The sequence below is a fragment of the Epinephelus lanceolatus genome, chromosome 13 (genome assembly GCF_041903045.1).
Source record: "Epinephelus lanceolatus isolate andai-2023 chromosome 13, ASM4190304v1, whole genome shotgun sequence".
Classification (NCBI taxonomy): Eukaryota; Metazoa; Chordata; class Actinopteri; order Perciformes; family Serranidae; genus Epinephelus; species Epinephelus lanceolatus.
This window is the reverse complement of record NC_135746.1, coordinates 44755296-44774291: the sequence shown is the minus strand read 5'-3', so window position 1 is coordinate 44774291 and position 18996 is coordinate 44755296. Positions and strand designations below refer to the sequence as shown.

The window sequence follows — 18996 nt, the reverse complement described above, 5'->3', positions numbered from 1 at the left end:
ACTAGGGATGCACCGAATATATTCAGCCGAATATTGCAAAAAAGCAGACATTCACGCACATTCGCGCTGTTTGTTTTGATCAGAGAGTGGAGATCACACTGGTTGCTGCAGTGTTGGTCATAAATCACTGTGTGGTCCTGTACACTGGCAACAGTCATGATATGATATATTTTGGCAGCTGGATATAATTGTACGGGCCTGAGTTTGACATGTCTGCTCTTCTGATTCAGTGACAGGTTGTAGGTTGGTCTGTCTTTACCAAATTCATGAATGTAATTGTGCTTTAACACTCATCAAGTGATATAATTTTATATTTTGGTTGCAATCTCAGAGCCTCCTTCATGAAGCAATGTTTTGATGAGTAAACAGGCTGTTCAATCACTTCATAATCTACTTCTGAATATCAGAGCATAGAGCAGCAGTCTTTGATCAGAGATAATGTAGATTAAATAAACTGTTGTTGATATTGTGATTATTGGTTTGTGTATGACATAACAACAGCAGCAGCTAGAGGAGCTGTGAGAACAGCTGACACTAGGACCTGAGAGTGAAGTAAACAGGGTACAAAAAATATTCTGAGGTAATTTCGTCTGTTTAGTCATTCTACTGTATTGATAGTCACTGTCCTGATCCACCAGCTCTTAACTATTCTTGGTGCATTATTGGATCTGGATTCTTAGATAGCACCTCAGTCTTATTAATCTAGACTAGTGCTGAGTGCTGCTTTCAAACTTAATCTAGAGTCTACATGGTGTAAAAATGCATGAAATCTGTGTAATTAATATGGGACAATTGTGTGGGACAGACTAGGAAGATAATTCATTTTTCACTTATTCTTTGTTTGTGTAGTGGCAATGTTTTTACAGTGTATCTCACAGGTATCGCGATACCACGGCAAGAATGAGGCAGATGTGCCTTTTGTCATTTATAAAAAGATAAATCACTCTTCTATAATACATCAATGATATTTCAATGGAATAAATTACTTATTGACTTATTCATACTTCAAAAACAGCATCAATAAGTGATTAACATAGGGGGGATCAAAATAAAATAAACAAATAAAATAAAAATCAACCAGCCACCCTCCTCCCCTGACAAGTAAAGAACAGTCCCTTCATAAGTAACGAACAGTCCCCAAAGTGCGGTGATGTTTGTGGGCCGTTACCTGCCACAAAGAGAGAAATGTAAACAGCTCGTTTCCCCTCTGACACGTCACATACCTGTGTGCCGCCACGGCTCGGCTGTTCAGGTACTACTGGGCAGTCATGACGCCAAGAAGAGGAAATTATTGGAGCCGGACTTCTCCGTCGCCGGTAAGCCTTGCACCGCGAAGCACTATGGCTGCCGTATTTGACAGGAATACATTCCTGTCCGTGTCTGTGACCCCCGTTCAACCCATAACTGGCGGGATTCGCCTTTCGTTTCTGCTGCTGGTTCAAATCTGTACTTGCACAGTGTGCTGAATGATTTATTTTGCTCACACAAAACTATTTTTAGTTGCAAATGCGAGTGCGGTGACGGACGGAGTAAAATATCGCCACACTGCCGACATTTTACTCCGTCTGTCACCGCACGCTGTTTGATTGCGTTATCAAAACACGCCGCTATTATTCGGCCTTGCTTTTCACTTATTCCACCGAATACCGAATGTGTGTTTTTTTTGCAATATTTGGCCGAATATATTCAGTTACCAAATATTCGGTGCATCCCTACTTCACTGTCACCCATATTAAAGTTCACCTCTAAAATGAATCTTCTAAATATTACTTGGTATTTAATACATGAAGGTGGATGCCAGATTCTGTGAGATACACTGTAAAAACATTGCCACTACACAAACAAAGAATAAGTGAAAAATTAATTATCTTCCTAGTCTGTCCCACACAGTTGTCCCATATTAATTACACAGATTTCATGCATTTTTACACCATGTAGACTCTAGATTAAGTTTGAAAGCAGCACTCAGCACTAGTCTAGATTAATAAGACTGAGGTGCTATCTAAGAATCCAGATCCAATAATGCACCAAGAATAGTTAAGAGCCGGTGGATCAGGACAGTGACTATTAATACAGTAGAATGACGGACGAAATTACCTCAGAATATTTTCTGTACCCTGTTTACTTCACTCTCAGGTCCTAGTGTCAGCTGTTCTCACAGCTCCTCTAGCTGCTGCTGTTGTTGTCATGTCATACACAAAACAATAATCACAATATCAACAACAGTTTATTTAATCTACATTATCTCTGATCAAAGACTGCTGCTCTATGCTCTGATATTCAGAAGTAGATTATGAAGTGACTGAACAGCCTGTTTACTCATCAAAACATTGCTTCATGGAAGGAGGCTCTGAGATTTCAACCAAAATATAAAATTATATCACTTGATGAGTGTTGAAACACAATTACATTCATGAATTTGGTAAAGACAGACCAACCTACAACCTGTCACTGAATCAGAAGAGCAGACATGTCAAACTCAGGCCCGTACAATTATATCCAGCTGCCAAAATATGTCATATCATGACTGTTGCCAGTGTACAGGACCACACAGTGATTTATGACCAACACTGCAGCAACCAGTGTGATCTCCACTCTCTGATCAAAACAAACAGCGCGAGCATGCACGTTACTGCACGCGTGTTCGTGAGTCTGTTACCTATGTTTGTATCAGACACGTGGCGACAGACGAGCAGCTGAGTCGCGCATCAGAGAGAGAGAGCGAGAGAGAGACATAGAGCGTAAACACCGTGAGCGAGCGGTGAGAGAGAGTCACCGGTGAACCGGAGAAATTTAACGTACTGTCTGATCGTTTCACAGCGTTAACGGAGGCACGAAACACACTCACAACCCTGCTGTCAATCACGTAACATCTGACTGTGTCTGTATGAGCTGCGTTTGAGAGCGAAACTATTTCAATAAATGAATAAAACGTGCCAGTATTGTTACATTTTCAAAGCTCAAAACAGCCTTTGTGGTGACTTAAAACACTGAATACATGACGTTTATTTGTCATAAAACTAAAGAATTCTTCCTGACAGCTCCTGTTAGCCTCCTGTTAGCGTCGTGCTAGTTATGCTAACGTGCAGCCCAGCTAGCATACCCCCCCCCCACACACACACACACACACCGAAGCACGGACGGTAAACTCCTTAACTCAAACACATTTCATCACTGCACATCACTAACAGACTCACAGACTCACAGTCACTAATAGTTAGATTAAATAAAATGACTTACCTCAGCGTTAGCAAAGTTGAGTTCACACTTTCGGTGGTGGGTCCTCAGTTTGTCGGACAAATCTCTCCATGCAGTGCAGGAGGTGACGAGTCTGTGTCCTAACCTGAGCTTCACCTTGGCACTGGAGCTCACGGAGAGCTCTGATTGGCTAATTGGTAAGGGGCCATTACTGCGGTGGGGGGAGGGAAGCAGAACAGACTCCTGACTCCTGCTCAGCAAGAGAGACTTGGCTGAAAGTTTCTGAGGCCTTTAGGATTGTCTCTAGTTCACATTAAATATCATATAAAATGATAAAATAATAATAATAATAATAATGATAAAATTTTTCACACAAGTCCCAAAACCAGACAAAAGTGTCCAAATTCAACAAACTAGACCCAAACATTTATCCCACAAGAATGGGAAAAAAAATATTTTTTTTTTAATAAAAATAATAATACTGTACTTTTTTAGTTTCACCAAAGCAGAGAAAATAGAAGAAAATGTTGTTCTCATCTAATTCAAATGGATATTCTCATGCTGGTGACACACCTCAACAAAGTAAATTGTGCATATCTTGAGAAAACAGGAATATAGAATATAAAACTATAATCTAGATTTTGGGCATTAACTATTTACTGCTTAGATAATATGTTACTTAGGAACAGACTAATATACCATGTTTGTGAACCATATCAAAAATTGTTTGCCCACTCAGTGACCCCTTACATAATTATTTGCTCCAGATTAATTCAGAATCTTGTTATAATATTACATGATGAAGAACTGATCATAAGGTCCCCATTGCATCTGTAGTAACTGTCTTGTGTACCCTGAATTCAGGCATCATATTGGTTATTTTGCATTATTGCTTCATGATTATCTTAACATTACTTACCACCCAAAACACCTAATAAATGACTATTTGTTACCAGCAATGTATTTGGTTAGAAAATCAGTAGCTAAATCCAGTTTATTGACTTGGATTAATGATGACATCTGCTCTGTGAAGAGAGATGGAGGGATGGCTCAATGGAAACCACTGTCTCTTCCTGTGTCCACCGTGCGGAGCACACTGAAAATTTCATGTGAATGAAATGATGTTCCAAAACTGAGGCCATCCTAGTCGGCACTGCCCACCAGGTCCGAACTTCCACCATCACCAGCATCACCTTCTCTGGTCAAGACATTCCACTATCTCCAGTCGTCACCAATCATGGTGTAAAAATGGATCCTCCCCTCACTTTCAACTCCCACATCCAACAACTCTGTAAGACCTCATTTTACCACCTCAGGAACATTGCCAAACTCCGTCCATCACTCACTCTGGCAGATGCAGAAAAGCTGGTCCACGCCTTTGTCTCCTCCAGGCTGGAATATTGCAATGCACTCCTCATCAGGATCCCTAGCAAGAGCATTCAAAAGCGCCAATACATCCAGAACAGTGCTGCTAGGGTCCTGATGAGGGTGCGAAAATTCACACCACTCGAAGGAAGACAACGTTATGTCCTTCATCACCCATGTGATTCTAGAAGACGGCGTCTGATCATATTTTATCTTAGTATATCAAGTGTAGCCTACACCATAAACTGTCATTTCCATTTCCAGCCTGCCATATAGATATATATGGAACATATAACGTGGGCAAGGGGAGGCTTATGGCTGCTGGTCCCCTGCCCGTCAAATTCCCCGTGTAATTCCCCGTCAATTCACCTTCAATCACTGTTTACGATTGCTATTATGCTAATAGGTGGTTGCCTGCTCACCTGCTGGCCCTGCAATGCCCCCCTGGTTGAGCCGTATGTGGGCAGGGTTATCTATGCCTAAATGGTCTGGTTACTGTTGTTCTCATCTAGTATTGTCATATGCTGTAAAGCCCTGTGAGGCAAATTGTGATTTGTGATATTGGGCTTTATAAATAAAATTGATTGATTGATTGATATTGTTCTTATCTGCACGATGGTCCCGCAACTGATTTAATATAATTTTAACTGGTTTACTGGTGTTTTTATTTGACCTCTGTATTTATCTGTTTTATATGCACTCACTTGCACTTTGAGATAGGCCAGTGCAATACCTGTAGTTCCCTTGTTTGTAACCTTACAAACAAGGCAAATGGTTGCACTACTCTTGCAACAGTAGTCTGCAACTGTAACACACTCAACGCACTATGTTGGCAACTTGTCTATGTTGATGTTGATTGTATGTATGTATGTGAATATTGCAGTTGTTTGCACTATACTGCCCAAGACGAATTTCCCTTGCGGGACAATAAAGTTTATCTTATCTTATCTTATAGGGAAAGGGGAGACATCATTGGCTCAAACTATATATATGCCATACATAAACCATTTGACTGATCTGAACGCCATTCGGCACACTTCATCACTCCTCCACAGGGAACAGATTTGTGTATTTTTTGTAGCATTTGTATGTACTGTTATGGAAATACAGATGTGTTATTATATTCCATAATTTTTGAAAAAATAGAGTAACAGACTTCAAAATAGACCATAGGTTGCAGCATACAAAAGTCGTGTCTCTCTTCAGTGAACAACCTGAAAAGATTTCAGCTTTCTGGGACGTTGCTGTGAATTTAAAACTGAATTTTGATGCACAGTTGTCTTCAGGGCAGGACTCTCATCATACACGTGAAATTTTGTGCAGATTCGATAATGTACAGTTGAGTTATAACAATTTTCTACTTTTGGCAAAAAAACACAATACATCAAACTTTGCTACCACGCCAAAATGAAACTGAGGATTTTTTTGAAAAAGTGGCAAGGCTGTTTTGTTCTTAAAGGCCTTAAAGGAGCAATAAGCGAAATTCATCATTTCTAGATTGAAGGAATTAAAAAATTGCTATGTGAAGAACTAGAGGTGTAATTTCATCTGGAGTATAGCATGACCTCACACACCCTCTCTCTGTGTTGATTTACAGCCCCTTGTCCAGCTGCGCATTCATGTACATTTATGTGAATCCCCCCCCCCCCGTCTCGGAGCCCTTGACCCTCCCTATAAAAGGCTACAGCCAGTGAGCAATGGCAGCGCGTATTTTCGAAGTGAAATGGTAGAGAGCGGCACAAAACGTCCACCTGAAGACGACCAGGATCCAACATTACCTCTTAAGAAACAACGGTTGTTAGTGAAGAAGTTGTCGGTTAAAAAAAGGGACAGAACTCGGATTAACATTGGCCTTGCATTTCCAAGGTGGAGAGCACTGCAAGAGCTAAAGGGGCTACAATCTGACTTGGAGCTAGCTCTTCTTCTGCTGGACAGGTACAACATGAAGTCAAATGTCTGTTTTAATAAGTAACTGTAACGTTAGGCACATGTCGCTATGTCGATTCAATTAAATTTAATGTTACAATCGTAGCATGGGTTAATGTCCGGAGATTGAGTTATTAGCAGCTCAGTCCCAGCAATGGGTCAGGCGTTACGGTTGTGTTAGGTGAGTAGCCCGGCAGCCCAGCTAACATTTGCAATTAGCATTGTAAAATGTAGCAAGGCGGGCAGTCTGGCGGGCTGTGTTTAGCTTCTTCCCTGCCTAGCAGGGACCACGGTGCCGAGTTTCGGACCCGTGTGGCCTTCCCAAGTGTCAAAGGTCAGCCCGATGGTTGCCCGGTAAGATTGGGAGCCTTTCTTAATGAGGTCAAAAAGGTCAAACAAGGCCAGCAAAGCCTTTTTTTTTGGAATTTCTGCCTGATTATTGACTATGTCATGAGCCACAGAGCCTTCTGCTAGGACTTTTTCGTCACGTTGCTATACGACCACCACAGAGCTAGTTAGCTTTGCAGAGTGTCTACAGAGTTGGGACTCAGGGAGACTGATACAGGTCTCACGTAAGGCCCGCAGCTCAAGTTTCACGTGGTTCGGTCCATTTTTGTGGCCGTGGTGAGCTTTAATTGGTTCAAAAATGTTAACCTTTCAAGGCCCGCCCCTCGGAAACTACTGAGCCGATCAGAACCTAACGGACGTCTACTGGCTCGTCTTGGGCCCCTGAACGACATATAAAAAAATCAGACTTCTGCGACCTTTAGAAAAACATTTCCTCCATAGCCTCCTCTCTGGTCAAAGGGTGTAAGAGGGCATAAGTCTGACAGCTCCTGATTTTGAGTTTCTGAAACAGGCAAAAAAAAATCCAGAGGACTTTGGGTTTTTTTTGTTCCGGATTATCGTTTAGTGGCTCCGGGGGATCCTCTGTTCTGAATCTGGGACCCCTGGGGTCAAAGGTTGCTGCGCAGCGGCCAAAGAGACACATTTTTAAAAAGTACTGTCTTTTCTTTAATAATTCATCAATGCTTTGAGGTAGGGGGCTGACATTCGAGTATGTCGTGTGCCACAGAGCCTTCTGCTAGGATTTTTTCGTCACGTTGTGATACGACCACTGCAGAGCTAGTTAGCTTTGCAGAGTGTCTACAGAGTTGGGACTCAGGGAGACTGATACAGGTCTTACGTAAGGCCCACAGCCCAAGTTTCATGTGGTTCGGTCCATTTTTGTGGCCGTGGCGAGCCTTAATTGGTTAAAAAATGTTAACCTTTCGAGGCCCACCCCTCGGAAACTACCGGGCTGATTGGAACCTAACTGATGTCTACCAGCTCGTCTTGGGCCCCTGAACAACATATAAAAAAAATCAGACTCCTGCGACTTTTAGAAAAACATTTCCTCCAAAACTACAGTGCCACTTTGGGCCAATCCTGCCTGTAGTGAAACTGGGGCTTCCTCTTTAGGCTCCACTTCACTCAGCTGCCAGCACAGCCAGTTAGCCTCCGCTAGCTTCCCAGCTAACATTAGCCCCGGCTCTCCGTTTGGATCCAACCGGAGCACCGAGCCCTGGTTTGTTATTCAGGTTAATGTGGGAAGAAACAGCGGGTTTATCGGGCAGCTGAGTGAAGTGGAGCCTGCGGAAGAAACACCGAGACCGTCTGGATGTAATAGTCCGTGGAGATGCTGCGGTGCTCGGCTGCACAGACGAGGCGAGTGGGGTGGGGGGTGGAGAACAGAGGTAGAGGGAGGTGTGGCTAATGACACACTTTGTTTTGGTCTACAGGCAGTGCACAACAGCAAACCTAGCAGTGAAACGACTCCGCTTTTTGCCCCTTTAAGAATGCAAAGACCAAAACCAGAAGTTGGTCAGATGTAGAAGAGAAGAAGAGAAGAAAATCCTTGAAGGAGACATGGAAACATTAGCATCTGAAGTTCGACTCAAAATGGCCGACTTCCTTTGGGGTTTAGGATATTGCTTCAAGATACTTTTTTTGTGCTTCTGGACATAGTATACGTGCCACCTGAATTTCAGAATTTTAGCTCGAACTTGCTGCCGGGGCTGCACTTTAGGGGATGCTGTCGAGTCATTTTGCCCTGCCCATTCCGAACACGCATTAAATATCAAATTTTCATGAGTTTCACGGACAGATGGACTGTGCACCTCCTGTCTTTTTGAGGAGGAGATGGAAGCAGTTCCTCTATCCTAACCCACCAAACTCTGCATGCTTAAAGCCCATCCAGAGGACTACCAAATTTCACAGCTCTACCACCTTCCTGGTTCCATCATCGAGGATTATCAATTTTCACCCCCTTACCTACAGTTTTTTTTAAAATGTCATTTGAAATTTCCCCTTGAAGGAAACTATGCCTTGTCTATTAGACAATAAAAAACTGAAACCTTTAAAAAAATAATATTGAAAGACCATCATTTCCTAATCTAACCCTTACACAACCTAACCCAGTTAAAAAAATAAAAAATAAAAATTCCAAATTGGGGACAGTATAAGAGCAAAGAGCAGCAAGAGAGGTCATTTCTGCAGAACAACATCTCCAACCTTTCAGGAGCAGCCAGTATTTTCCTTTCCAAGATCAGTTCCCCTACCCAAACCCCACTTTGTGCTATACCAGCTGAAAGTAACAATCCACACGTAGGGCCCCGCTCAAGAGGACAAGCAAATGTTCTTTGAATCCCCTTAGCCACTGACAGTTTTTCAGCACTTATCCTAACCCTGACCCCCCTCCCCTAACCCCACGTTGTGCTATACCAACTGAAGGTGAAAATAAATACATATAACCCTGCACAAGGAGAGGCAAATTTATTTTGAATTCCCTCAGCCACTGCCTGTTTGTGGAGACATCAAAGTGGAGTTCTTCCATAAACAGAATAAGCTGAGGAAGAGGGACAAAATGTTCCACTTCTGGGTCAACACCTTCTTCATCCCTGGACCAGAGGAGAGTGGGGACAAGATGGAGAACTGGGTGGTAAACAATGCAGACAGCCAGTGAGGAGTACCTCATCCTGATGCTCATGAAGAACGACTTGGACAAGGCCAACAAAGACAAACCCTCCTGCCTCACCACTACCCAAGGGGTGACTACATTTTCCAATTTTTGTAAGTTTAGTTTTGTAAGTAGAGTTTAGAGTAAGTAGTTGATAGAATACTTAATAGATTAGTTAGACGTTTGTTCTGTTCTTTAGTTCTGGTTCAGTTACTTTGTGTTCACAAAATATAAATAAAAAACAAAAAAACTGTTAGTTTAGCTTCCAGGTGAGTCTGAAGTTTTATGAGCTCATTCACCACTTCTTCCATAGTTCGTATTTGAATCCTGTTTAGGATCTGTCTCAGTTTAGTTTTGCTGATCTCTTCTTTGATTTCTCTCAGTTGCTGCTTATTGTCTTGTCGGAAATTTTTTTTATCTCCTGGAATATAGTGTTCAGATTGATCTTCGTGTCCTCATCCACGCCCTCTACTCCGTTAGCATTAGCTGGTGAGCTGCAGCTAGCAGGAGAGGACACACGACTCGGGTTATCATGTGCATCAACACTCTTTGTAGATTTCTTGCTTCTGGCTCTGTTCTGCCAGTCTTTTGTCATGAATTAGCCCTTAACCATGATTTGAGCTCAAGTTTAAAGCAAGTTTATTATATTTATAAGGCTATTTAATCTAGGTTGCCGGTAGAGAATTTCTCTCAAGCTGCCATCTTTGCAGGTCCAAGATATTTGTTTTTTAAATAACTAGAGTGACTGACATCAAAATAGGCCATAGGTTGCAGTGTAGCAAAGTTGCATCTCAATTCAGTGAACAAGCTGAAAAAGATTTTAGGTCTCTACGACATTCATGTAAATTTATAGTGAATTTAATTAATCAACTCCCTGTGTCATGGTGCCATCAGAACTTGGATCTGTTGCCATGAGCCCATGAGCCTGGTGAGAAGAGTAGGAACGTTAGCCTTAGCTCCAGGGAGCGTTAGCAGTTAGCACTAGTCAGCTGCCACCAGCTACACTAGTAACTTACAGCTATGGAGCGCTTCTACCACCTCTTCTAGTCACTGAGCTTCGCCTCCATCTCAGCAAATATATTACATTTATTACAGATACCATCATTTTTGAAGTAGGCAGGGGAATAACTAAACACAGCAGAGACCGAGAGTGAGTGAAAGACATCGCTAACTGCTAAACTAAGCCAAACTAAGTTGGCTGTTATGGTTTTATTCCCTTGACCCTGTAGCGAGTGAATCTGCCTGTAGTGAAACCGGGGCTAACCAGTGCTTCCTCCTCAGGCTCCACTTCACTCAGCTGCCTGACAGATCTGCTGCTTCTTCACACTTTAACCTGAATAACAAACCGGAGCTAGCTGGGAGTGTGACCGGAGAGAAGCACAGCCAATTAGCCTCCACTAGCTTCCAAGCTAGCCCCGGCTCTCCGTTTGGATCCAACCGGAGCACCGAGCCATGGTTTGTTCAGGTTAAAGTGGGAAGAAGCAACGGGTTTATCGGGCAGCTGAGTGAAGTGGAGCAGAGGTAGAGGGAGGTGTGGCTCATGACACACTTTGTTTTGGTCTACAGGCAGTGCACAACAGCAAACCTAGCGGTGAAACGATTTTGTTTTTTGCCCCTTTAAATTGCCAATATGTCTTGTTTCTTCAGACCTCAATCATCCAATCCACCAAATAACCCCAAACAAGAGTCAACAGCAAAAAAAGCTGTTTGGCATTAGCAGAGAAGATTTCGCAAAAAGTTTCATGGGCGCAACCCACATACTGAGCTCTGCTGCTCATCCCACAAATGCATGTTCCTCACAAATGTGGCACCATTGAAAAGGGAAATAAACAGGCTCTCCAAAGGTATAAGATTTCTTGCCAAGAAGCATCGTTACAACAAAGAAAGAATCTACCAAACACAAATGTCCTTACTTTTAGTGCTTTGTTTATAAACAACAGGCATTTTTTTTCCTGTTAAAGGTTTTTTTTTGGGGAGTTTTTCCTTATCCGCTGCGAGGGTCATAAGGACAGAGGGATGTCGTATGCTGTAAAGCCCTGTGAGGCAAATTGTGATTTGTGATATTGGGCTTTATAAATAAAATTGAATTGAATTGAAAAATTTAAATTTTGATGTGGCTCAAAAACTGACATCCATAGAAAGCTTGGTGTCATTTTGTACTGACGCATCTGCAGATCAATTCCATACCCAATATGTTATGATCCACTAAAGTTAGGCCTGAAATAAGATGAATAAGTCAATATTTTTGTAATCTTTGCAACCATCTTGACTGTAAGGGAGTCAGGGACAATTTGCGTTTTCTAGGACAACAAAGACATGGCCCATCCTCCTCTGCCTCACTCTGCCTCTGACTGGCTTACCCTGGCATTTGTACTCTAATTCTAACTAATCCCACTCGTCTTGCCTAAACCTAACCAACCCAACAACAAAGACAACAGGTACTGGCCAATCAGAGAGAGTAGGGCGGGTTATGCTTTCGCTATCCTACGAAAAAAATAATTGCAGCCAGGAGGGACAATAACATCAGGTAGACCTGTGCCAAGTTTTGGGGTGTCAACATTGTAACCCATCTTTTTTCTGTCCACCACACAATGTGACACTCTGCCTGGCCGAGATCTGCACGCTACTTACTGCACTTTTCTATTTTTCTTTAACTTCACCTATTTGTGCACTGAAGCAGCCTTCTGCAATTTTTCATTAGAATCATTCTTGTTCAAATATACAAAGATACAGCTGGCTTACCCTGTCCATTGGAGTAGTAGATCCACTTCTCTTTGACCTGTGTTGGAGGCGCAGATGGTTTCTTCTGAATTGCCTTTTCCATGATGCTGCTGGGGTCCTGCATGGGACCCTTCTTCAGCACACGAGAGCTGCGCTTCACGCTGCAAATCACAATCACCACCAGCACCAGCAGGAGCAGCAGCACTATCATCCAGGGAAGGTGCTCATTAATGTCAAAGTGATTATGGGTGCTCGGCCTTGGGGACCCCCTGCGAGTGGGCCTATAGTAGCTGGACAGCCCACTTCCATCACCTCCGCTCCCCTGCCCGCTTACCTTGCTGATACCCGTCCCAACCCTGACTACTTCTGCACCCTCCAGACCCTCCGCAGCCCTCTTGTTGGGGTCTGGCACAGGTTCAGAGTTGGGTTGCCCCTGCTGGTGCTGGAGGTCCATGAGTTGCTTGTGAGGTGGGAGAGGCAGAGTGCGAGGGGGATCACGAATTGGTGGGGTGGAAGCTTCCAGCCAGTTGAGGAGTAGCCCCTCTACTTGGTGGTCTTCCCCACCCCTGCTTTCCCTCAGCTGGATGGCTGCCGACTGGCTGTAGGTGCCTGTGATGAGAAAAAGATGGATGGAAAGAGCAAGCAAGAAGCAGAGCATTAAGAGAGAGGAATAACCTCCTCCCTCTGTTCTCAGTCATCTGCTTCCTCTGCTGACTTCTTCTATCCCTGGGTAAACACTGCACACCCAACTGGAGCCAACCCATGCTTGATTTATGAGACAGATATTGATATTTGAGGGTTTAAAGAAAGACAGTCAGTCAGAAAACAATCCATTTGCTTATTTCCTATCCACCCTTTTTTTTTTAACATAAACAAAGTTTCCAATTTCCAATAAGGATCCCCTAAATGCAGTTATTGAAGAATTACCCAATGTGGAAAGTGGGACATTTTACAGTAATATTTACAATTATTCTTTTGTCAAAGGAATATATGAATGAGAAACAGGCCACAAGGCTCAATTTCAAATTGTGAACCACCTGTGCCACAGGTATCAAAAACACATAACTGCATAGGAAATGAGAATTTTTGCTTTTTAAGGTAAGAGACAAAGAGAGCATATTAGGTCACCTCAGGTTAGGTCATCTTGGAGGAGAAAGGGCTTCAAGCAGTTTTAGAGACAGAAAAGGATTCTGCTGACCAAATTGAGTTAATTATCCATTTTACAATCGGAGGACAATGCAAAAGAAGAGTCTGAAATGAGATTTCCTGCCTCACAGGACTAGCTGTCATTCACTGTATGATAATGGCGAATGAAAAGGTAAATAAACCTGAATGATGGACGGACTTCAAAAAGGTATTACCCTATAGTTGTGCATTAGTGACTGTAACTTAATGTGAGTGCTACACATTCTGGACCATTTTTAGAGGTTTTACTGTGCATGCTGACAGGTTTGCCAGAAGAGTGTTACAGTAATAAAGGCAAGAGAAGTGTTAAGGTCCCATTTGTGCCTCTCCCTTGTTTCTTGAGTTTCTGCTGGTTTTCCCTCCCTTGTGTTTCCTTTTAGTTCCCTGTGTGTCCCTCTTTACCCTTTTTCCACCAACATGGAACCAATTCGTTCCGGTTCCCACACCCAACTTTGAAACATTTAAGCCATATTTCCACCAAGCAGTACGGTACGGTACAGTTTGGTTTGGTATGCTTTTTTCTGTTTTCACTGTGAAAAGTTGTATGTGGTATTAATGGAATCATACCGTACCGTCCCCATTTTTGGTACCCCTTCTGTTGGGGTACCTAGCACACAGATCTGGTACTAAAAGATGGAACTGTGAACACTGCAGCCCGTTGATTAGTCAATAGCTGACAGGCACTTGGCTCAGAGCTGAGTTTTGGCTGGTTTTGAGGCTTAAGCCCTGTTTCCACTGAGCAGTATGGTAAGGTACGGTTCAGTTCAGTATGCTTTTTTTCCTGTTTCCACTGCAAAAAGTTGTGGATAGCACTGATGGAACCGTTGCATACCATTACCATTTTTGGTACCCCTTCTGTTGGGGTACCTAGCACACAGATCTGGTACTAAAAGGTGGAGCTGTGAACACTGCAGTCCGTTGATTGGTCAGTAGCAGATGGTCACTCTGCTCAGGGCTGAGCTATGGCTGGTTATGAGGCAGAAGCCACTGTTCATATCGTGGAGCATTTAATTAGTAACCTGTAAATATGCAATGAAAGGTTGTTTTGCTGCCTCTTGCAGCAGCCGGAGTCAAAGAAAAATAATTTCATACACTGGGCCGACTGCTGGGACTTTAAGGTGGAACATTAACCTGTAATGTTACTCAATGCCCAAGCTGACAACGTGACTCAATCAACACACCATAAATATTCTATATTGCAACTTTGACCATTACTTTAGTTTTCATGACATACACTTTTAGTAAAGAGTGGATCTTCAAGTGTATATGTTAAGTGCCCTCACTGTTGCAAGGTGTCAGTGTGCAAAACTCCCCCACTTGAAAAGGCAGCTAATTTCAGTTAGACTTCACAGGATTCCACTCATCACACTTTTGCTCTCTTTTTCTTCTTTCTTTTATTTATAGGTTTGATGCAATGGTGAATAACCAGGTGAAAAACCTTTAAACACAAAAAAACAACACTTTAAGAAAATGAAAAGCAAGATAATCACATTCAGTGCAACATATAGCAAAGACTTGAATTACCAAATAACCAGAAATAAACCTTGTGAATAAGTAGCAAATAATAGAGCAATATTTTAAGTAACTAAGTTAAATACAGTAAACACATTAAATACATTCTTTGTGTGGAATTTGATTTGACTTCATGATCTTAACTATACAGAACTAACAGCTTTTTTAAGATAGATCTAAATGCTCACACTTTAATTGTATTTAACTCACGTGATTTTTAAATGTATCAGTTTTAATTGAATTTAACTACCATGACAGCATTTTTGATTATATTTATCCAACATGATTTTAAACATTAATATTTATAATCCTTAATCAGATCATTAAAGTGACTTGCAAACAATGGGCTAGAAACAATGCTACAAACAACAGACAATGCATTAAAGCTCACCGGCTCCTTCTTCCTTGTAGGCTTAGTTTTGTACAAAGAGTCTTGGTGTCCAAATCCTCATAACTCAGCAACCTCTCCTGCTTGCTCCCACTGCTGTTCTGTAGTGATTCTGTGATTCCAAACCCAGATGATTAGCAAACCACCCTCACCTGGTGCACTCAGCCTTGTGCCTTCAGGCTGGGAGGGGCATTCAACCTGGTGCACCCAGGCTGGAAGGGCGTGGCCAACAGTTCCGCTCAACACCTCCCACTCGATCTTCTCAAGGAAACCACTGGAAAGATTGCAAAACATGGTGCACTTGTGGTCAGAGATTCCCTCCTGGGCCTCCTTCCTGCTCCTCAATTGGCAGCAGGACAACCAGTCGCCGGACGTCCCAGTGAAGAACTGTGGACCGAAGGTCCCTCTGGATGCTGGAGGCAGGATGCTTGGATGCTTGGATGCTGATGTTGCAGCAGATCAGAACGCATTGAGAGTCCAGTTCAAGCTTGGAAAAGTCGTCAGGACAGCACATTGAGAGGCCAGTTCAAGCTTGGAAAAGTCGTCAGTGTCAATCCCGACTCCAGAGGCATTGTACGGGATGTGAATGTCAGGATTGTTCCAAGCGTCTGTATCACACTGTACAGACGCTTGGAACAATCCTGACATTCACATCCCATACAATGCCTCTGGAGTCGGGATTGACACTGACGACTTTTCCAAGCTTGAACTGGCCTCTCAATGCGTTCTGATCACACAGCCAAACGATGTCTCCAACAGCAACATTCATCTGTAAGGTGTGCCATTTACTTCTTACAAACAGATAAGGACCAGCAAGCTGGCTCCAGGACCTCCAGAACTTGTTAACCTGGTGCTGCATTTCCTGGAGTCTCTTGTAGGGATAGCTTGTGAAGTCACAAATCTTCCAGTCACCACTCGAAGGTGCTCGTCTCAGCATGAGCGCATTGGGCGTGATGTACTACACGCTGTCCTCGAGGCTCTGTACCCTAGCTTCGATAGGACGTTCATTAGCAAGATTAGCAGTGAGCTGGAGGGTTGTCTGAAGCTCACTGCAGCTGAGGAATGGCTCTCTCCCCAAACTCTGGAATGCCTTCTTCAGGATGTGAACAGCTGCTCCGTGGCACCATTACGATGTGGTGAATCGGCCGGTTGGATTTTCCACTGCCAAACTGACAAAATTGATCACCGGGTCAGACCAAATGTTCTTAGGATGCCCTCGAATTGCCGTGAATCTCTGATAAGCCATCAGGACACTTTCAGTCGACATGGTATTGGCCAGCCCCGTGTGGATAGCTCTACTGGCCATACAGCAGAATATGACTCCCCCATCATCTTTGACTTGATAAGGTCCAAACAGGTCCACAGCTGTGAACTCGAAAGGGGCTGCAGGTCTAGTTCTCTCTTAAGGTAGATTTCCCATCACTTGTTGACATTTTCTGGCTCTGGCTTTCTTGCAGATCACACAGTTGTCAATGACTTTTTGAGCAATCCTCCTTCCTTTGATGACCCATGCTTTCCTTCTCACCTTCAGTAGAGTTACAGCCACTCCCTCATGACCCTTGCTGTGAGCCTCACGAACCAACAGTGTCGAGATCCAAGCGCTGTAAGATAAGAGGGTAACACCAACTGGGCTCTCCCACCACAAACCAGCAGTCCAGTTTTTTGCTCTCTATAGACTACCAGCCAGTCTGTAGAGGTGGTGGGAAAGGCCACACCCTCTTGTGCAGCAAGGAAAAGGTCTCTTAGGGCATCTTGGTGTTCTGTTGCAGTTATGACTCCGCCTGCTGAAACCACCTCCCACTTTGGAGTTCCTAAAGTCCTTTTTTCGTCCTGCAAACCTCTTTGCTGCCCCCCAGACTCATGCGACCACCTTGACCAGCTGAGTCAAATTGCTGAACTGTCCTTCATCCACCAGGTTTTGGACAGCTGCGCCAGCAGGTGGCCTTCGATGCTTTTGATCTGGCAGTACTTTTTTTACTTGAGCTCTTGTAAGTGCAGCAAAAAATGATTTCTTCTGCATCTTACCAGTGCACTCTTGGGCAGTTGCTTACACATCCTTTGCAGACTTGATTGGCCACTCATCAGCTGGTAGACTCAGGAACTTTGGTCCTTGCTGCCATGCTGAATCTTCTCCAAGTCTTTCGGACTAGCCCCCCCAGGTGATGATGTCAGCAATGCCCAGGGACCCACCATCAATCCTCCAATTGCGTGCTGCTTTGGATTTCTCTCATCCTGTTGGCGAAGAACGTCTGGAAGCCATAGCTCTCACGCTGGACTGCACCAAGGACTGTTTGACTGTAGACGAAGTGGTACCACTGCTCGACTTGGATGTGGCTATGTTGCTCAAAGTACTTCTTTAAGCGGGCGGCGAAGACTGGTCCACACAGCTCTGCCTGTACTGCTTCCCCCTTGTGGTCTAGAGGAGTCAATTTAGCCTTCGACTCCACCAATCTTACTGTCGAACCATGGTCACAGGCCCACCGCAGGTAAAAGACGGCACCATAGGCATGTTCACTGCCATCAGAGAAACTGATTGCATCAGTTTTAGCAGAAACACCCATAGGGGTCAGGGGTCTAGGAAACTTGACTTTGCTTGGCTGAACGTATTCTTCAAAGAGGCTGATAGCATTTTCTCTGAGTTTGCCTGACAGTGCAAGGTCCCATGTGTCTTTGGTGGTGCTACCTTTGGGTTTGGCCTCTTGGAATGCTCTTTGAACCAAGATGGCCCCTTTCTGCTCTGTAAATGTTGTCAGACCGATCGGATCATACAGCCCAGAAACTTGACTGAGTAACTCCCGTCGTGTCAGTGGGACTGGCGTCTGGACTCTCACCTGCTCCAGTACAAGGTCTTGGCCAAGTCTCATCTTTCTCTTTCTCTTTGAGAAGTTTATCCCAACCATGACATGAAACTTGTCATCTTCCAAGGTGTAGCCATGGCCGAGAGCCTTGTTGTCCTCATCTTTGAGTTGGTTCGGCAGGACCACAGTCTTTGGATTTGCCTACTGTTCCTGTTTTCCAGCAGACTCCTTCCTACTTTGGCCAGAGAAAACCCATGCCTTCAACTCGAAGCTGGTCCAAATTGTTGTGAGAGGTCAAAAGGTCATCGACATAGCTGTCTTCTTGTAGCACTCAACGCTCCTCCTCAAGACGGCTAAACTGAGGAAGACTAGCCGTCTCTCTCATGGCGAGTTGAGCAATACAACCTGCTGGCTTATCTCCAATGTCGACCCTCGTTACCACGTATTCGCCTTGCTCCTCCTCTTCTGAGTCACGCCACAGGAACCTATGCAAATATACCTCTCAGTCTTCAAGCCAAACTGACCTGTACATCTTCTTGATGTCTCCTAAAGCAGCAAAGACTCCCCTCCGGAACTTGAGAAGCACAGCACGGATTGGGTTAAGGACATCTGGAGCCTTCAGCAGAAGATCATTAGGACTCAAGCCTCTGAACTTCTGACTACTGTTCCAGACAAGTCTTACCGGAGATGTGGAGTCATACTGGTCCGGTCCATGCCTGTAGGGCGTCTTTAGACAACTTCATTGCGGCCCGGCGGTTAACCATATCGTGAACTTGAGTGGCATAGGCAGCCTTCCATTCTGGTTCCTTGGACACCTGTCTCTCAGTCCTCAGGAAGGTGGTCTCAACTGCATTCCTGCTGCTTGGCAATGTGGCTGGGTACCTGGCATGCCAGTGCGGCCTCCT

General features: G+C 43.9%; 1 protein-coding gene across 4 annotated transcripts in view; it reads right to left on the bottom strand.

The window, feature by feature from the left end:
- tnfrsf21 (tumor necrosis factor receptor superfamily, member 21) overlaps positions 1 to 18996 on the bottom strand; it is a 301642-nt gene that overhangs the window by 174471 nt on the left and 108175 nt on the right. For all 4 annotated transcript variants that reach the window (XR_013493186.1, XM_078174118.1, XM_078174119.1 and 1 more), the window contains exon 3: positions 12230 to 12817. Coding sequence is in view for 3 of the 4 variants with exons in the window: in XM_078174118.1 (XP_078030244.1) it covers positions 12230 to 12817 (588 nt within the window). In the remaining variant the exon portion in view is untranslated. The remainder of the gene's footprint in view (positions 1 to 12229; positions 12818 to 18996) is intronic.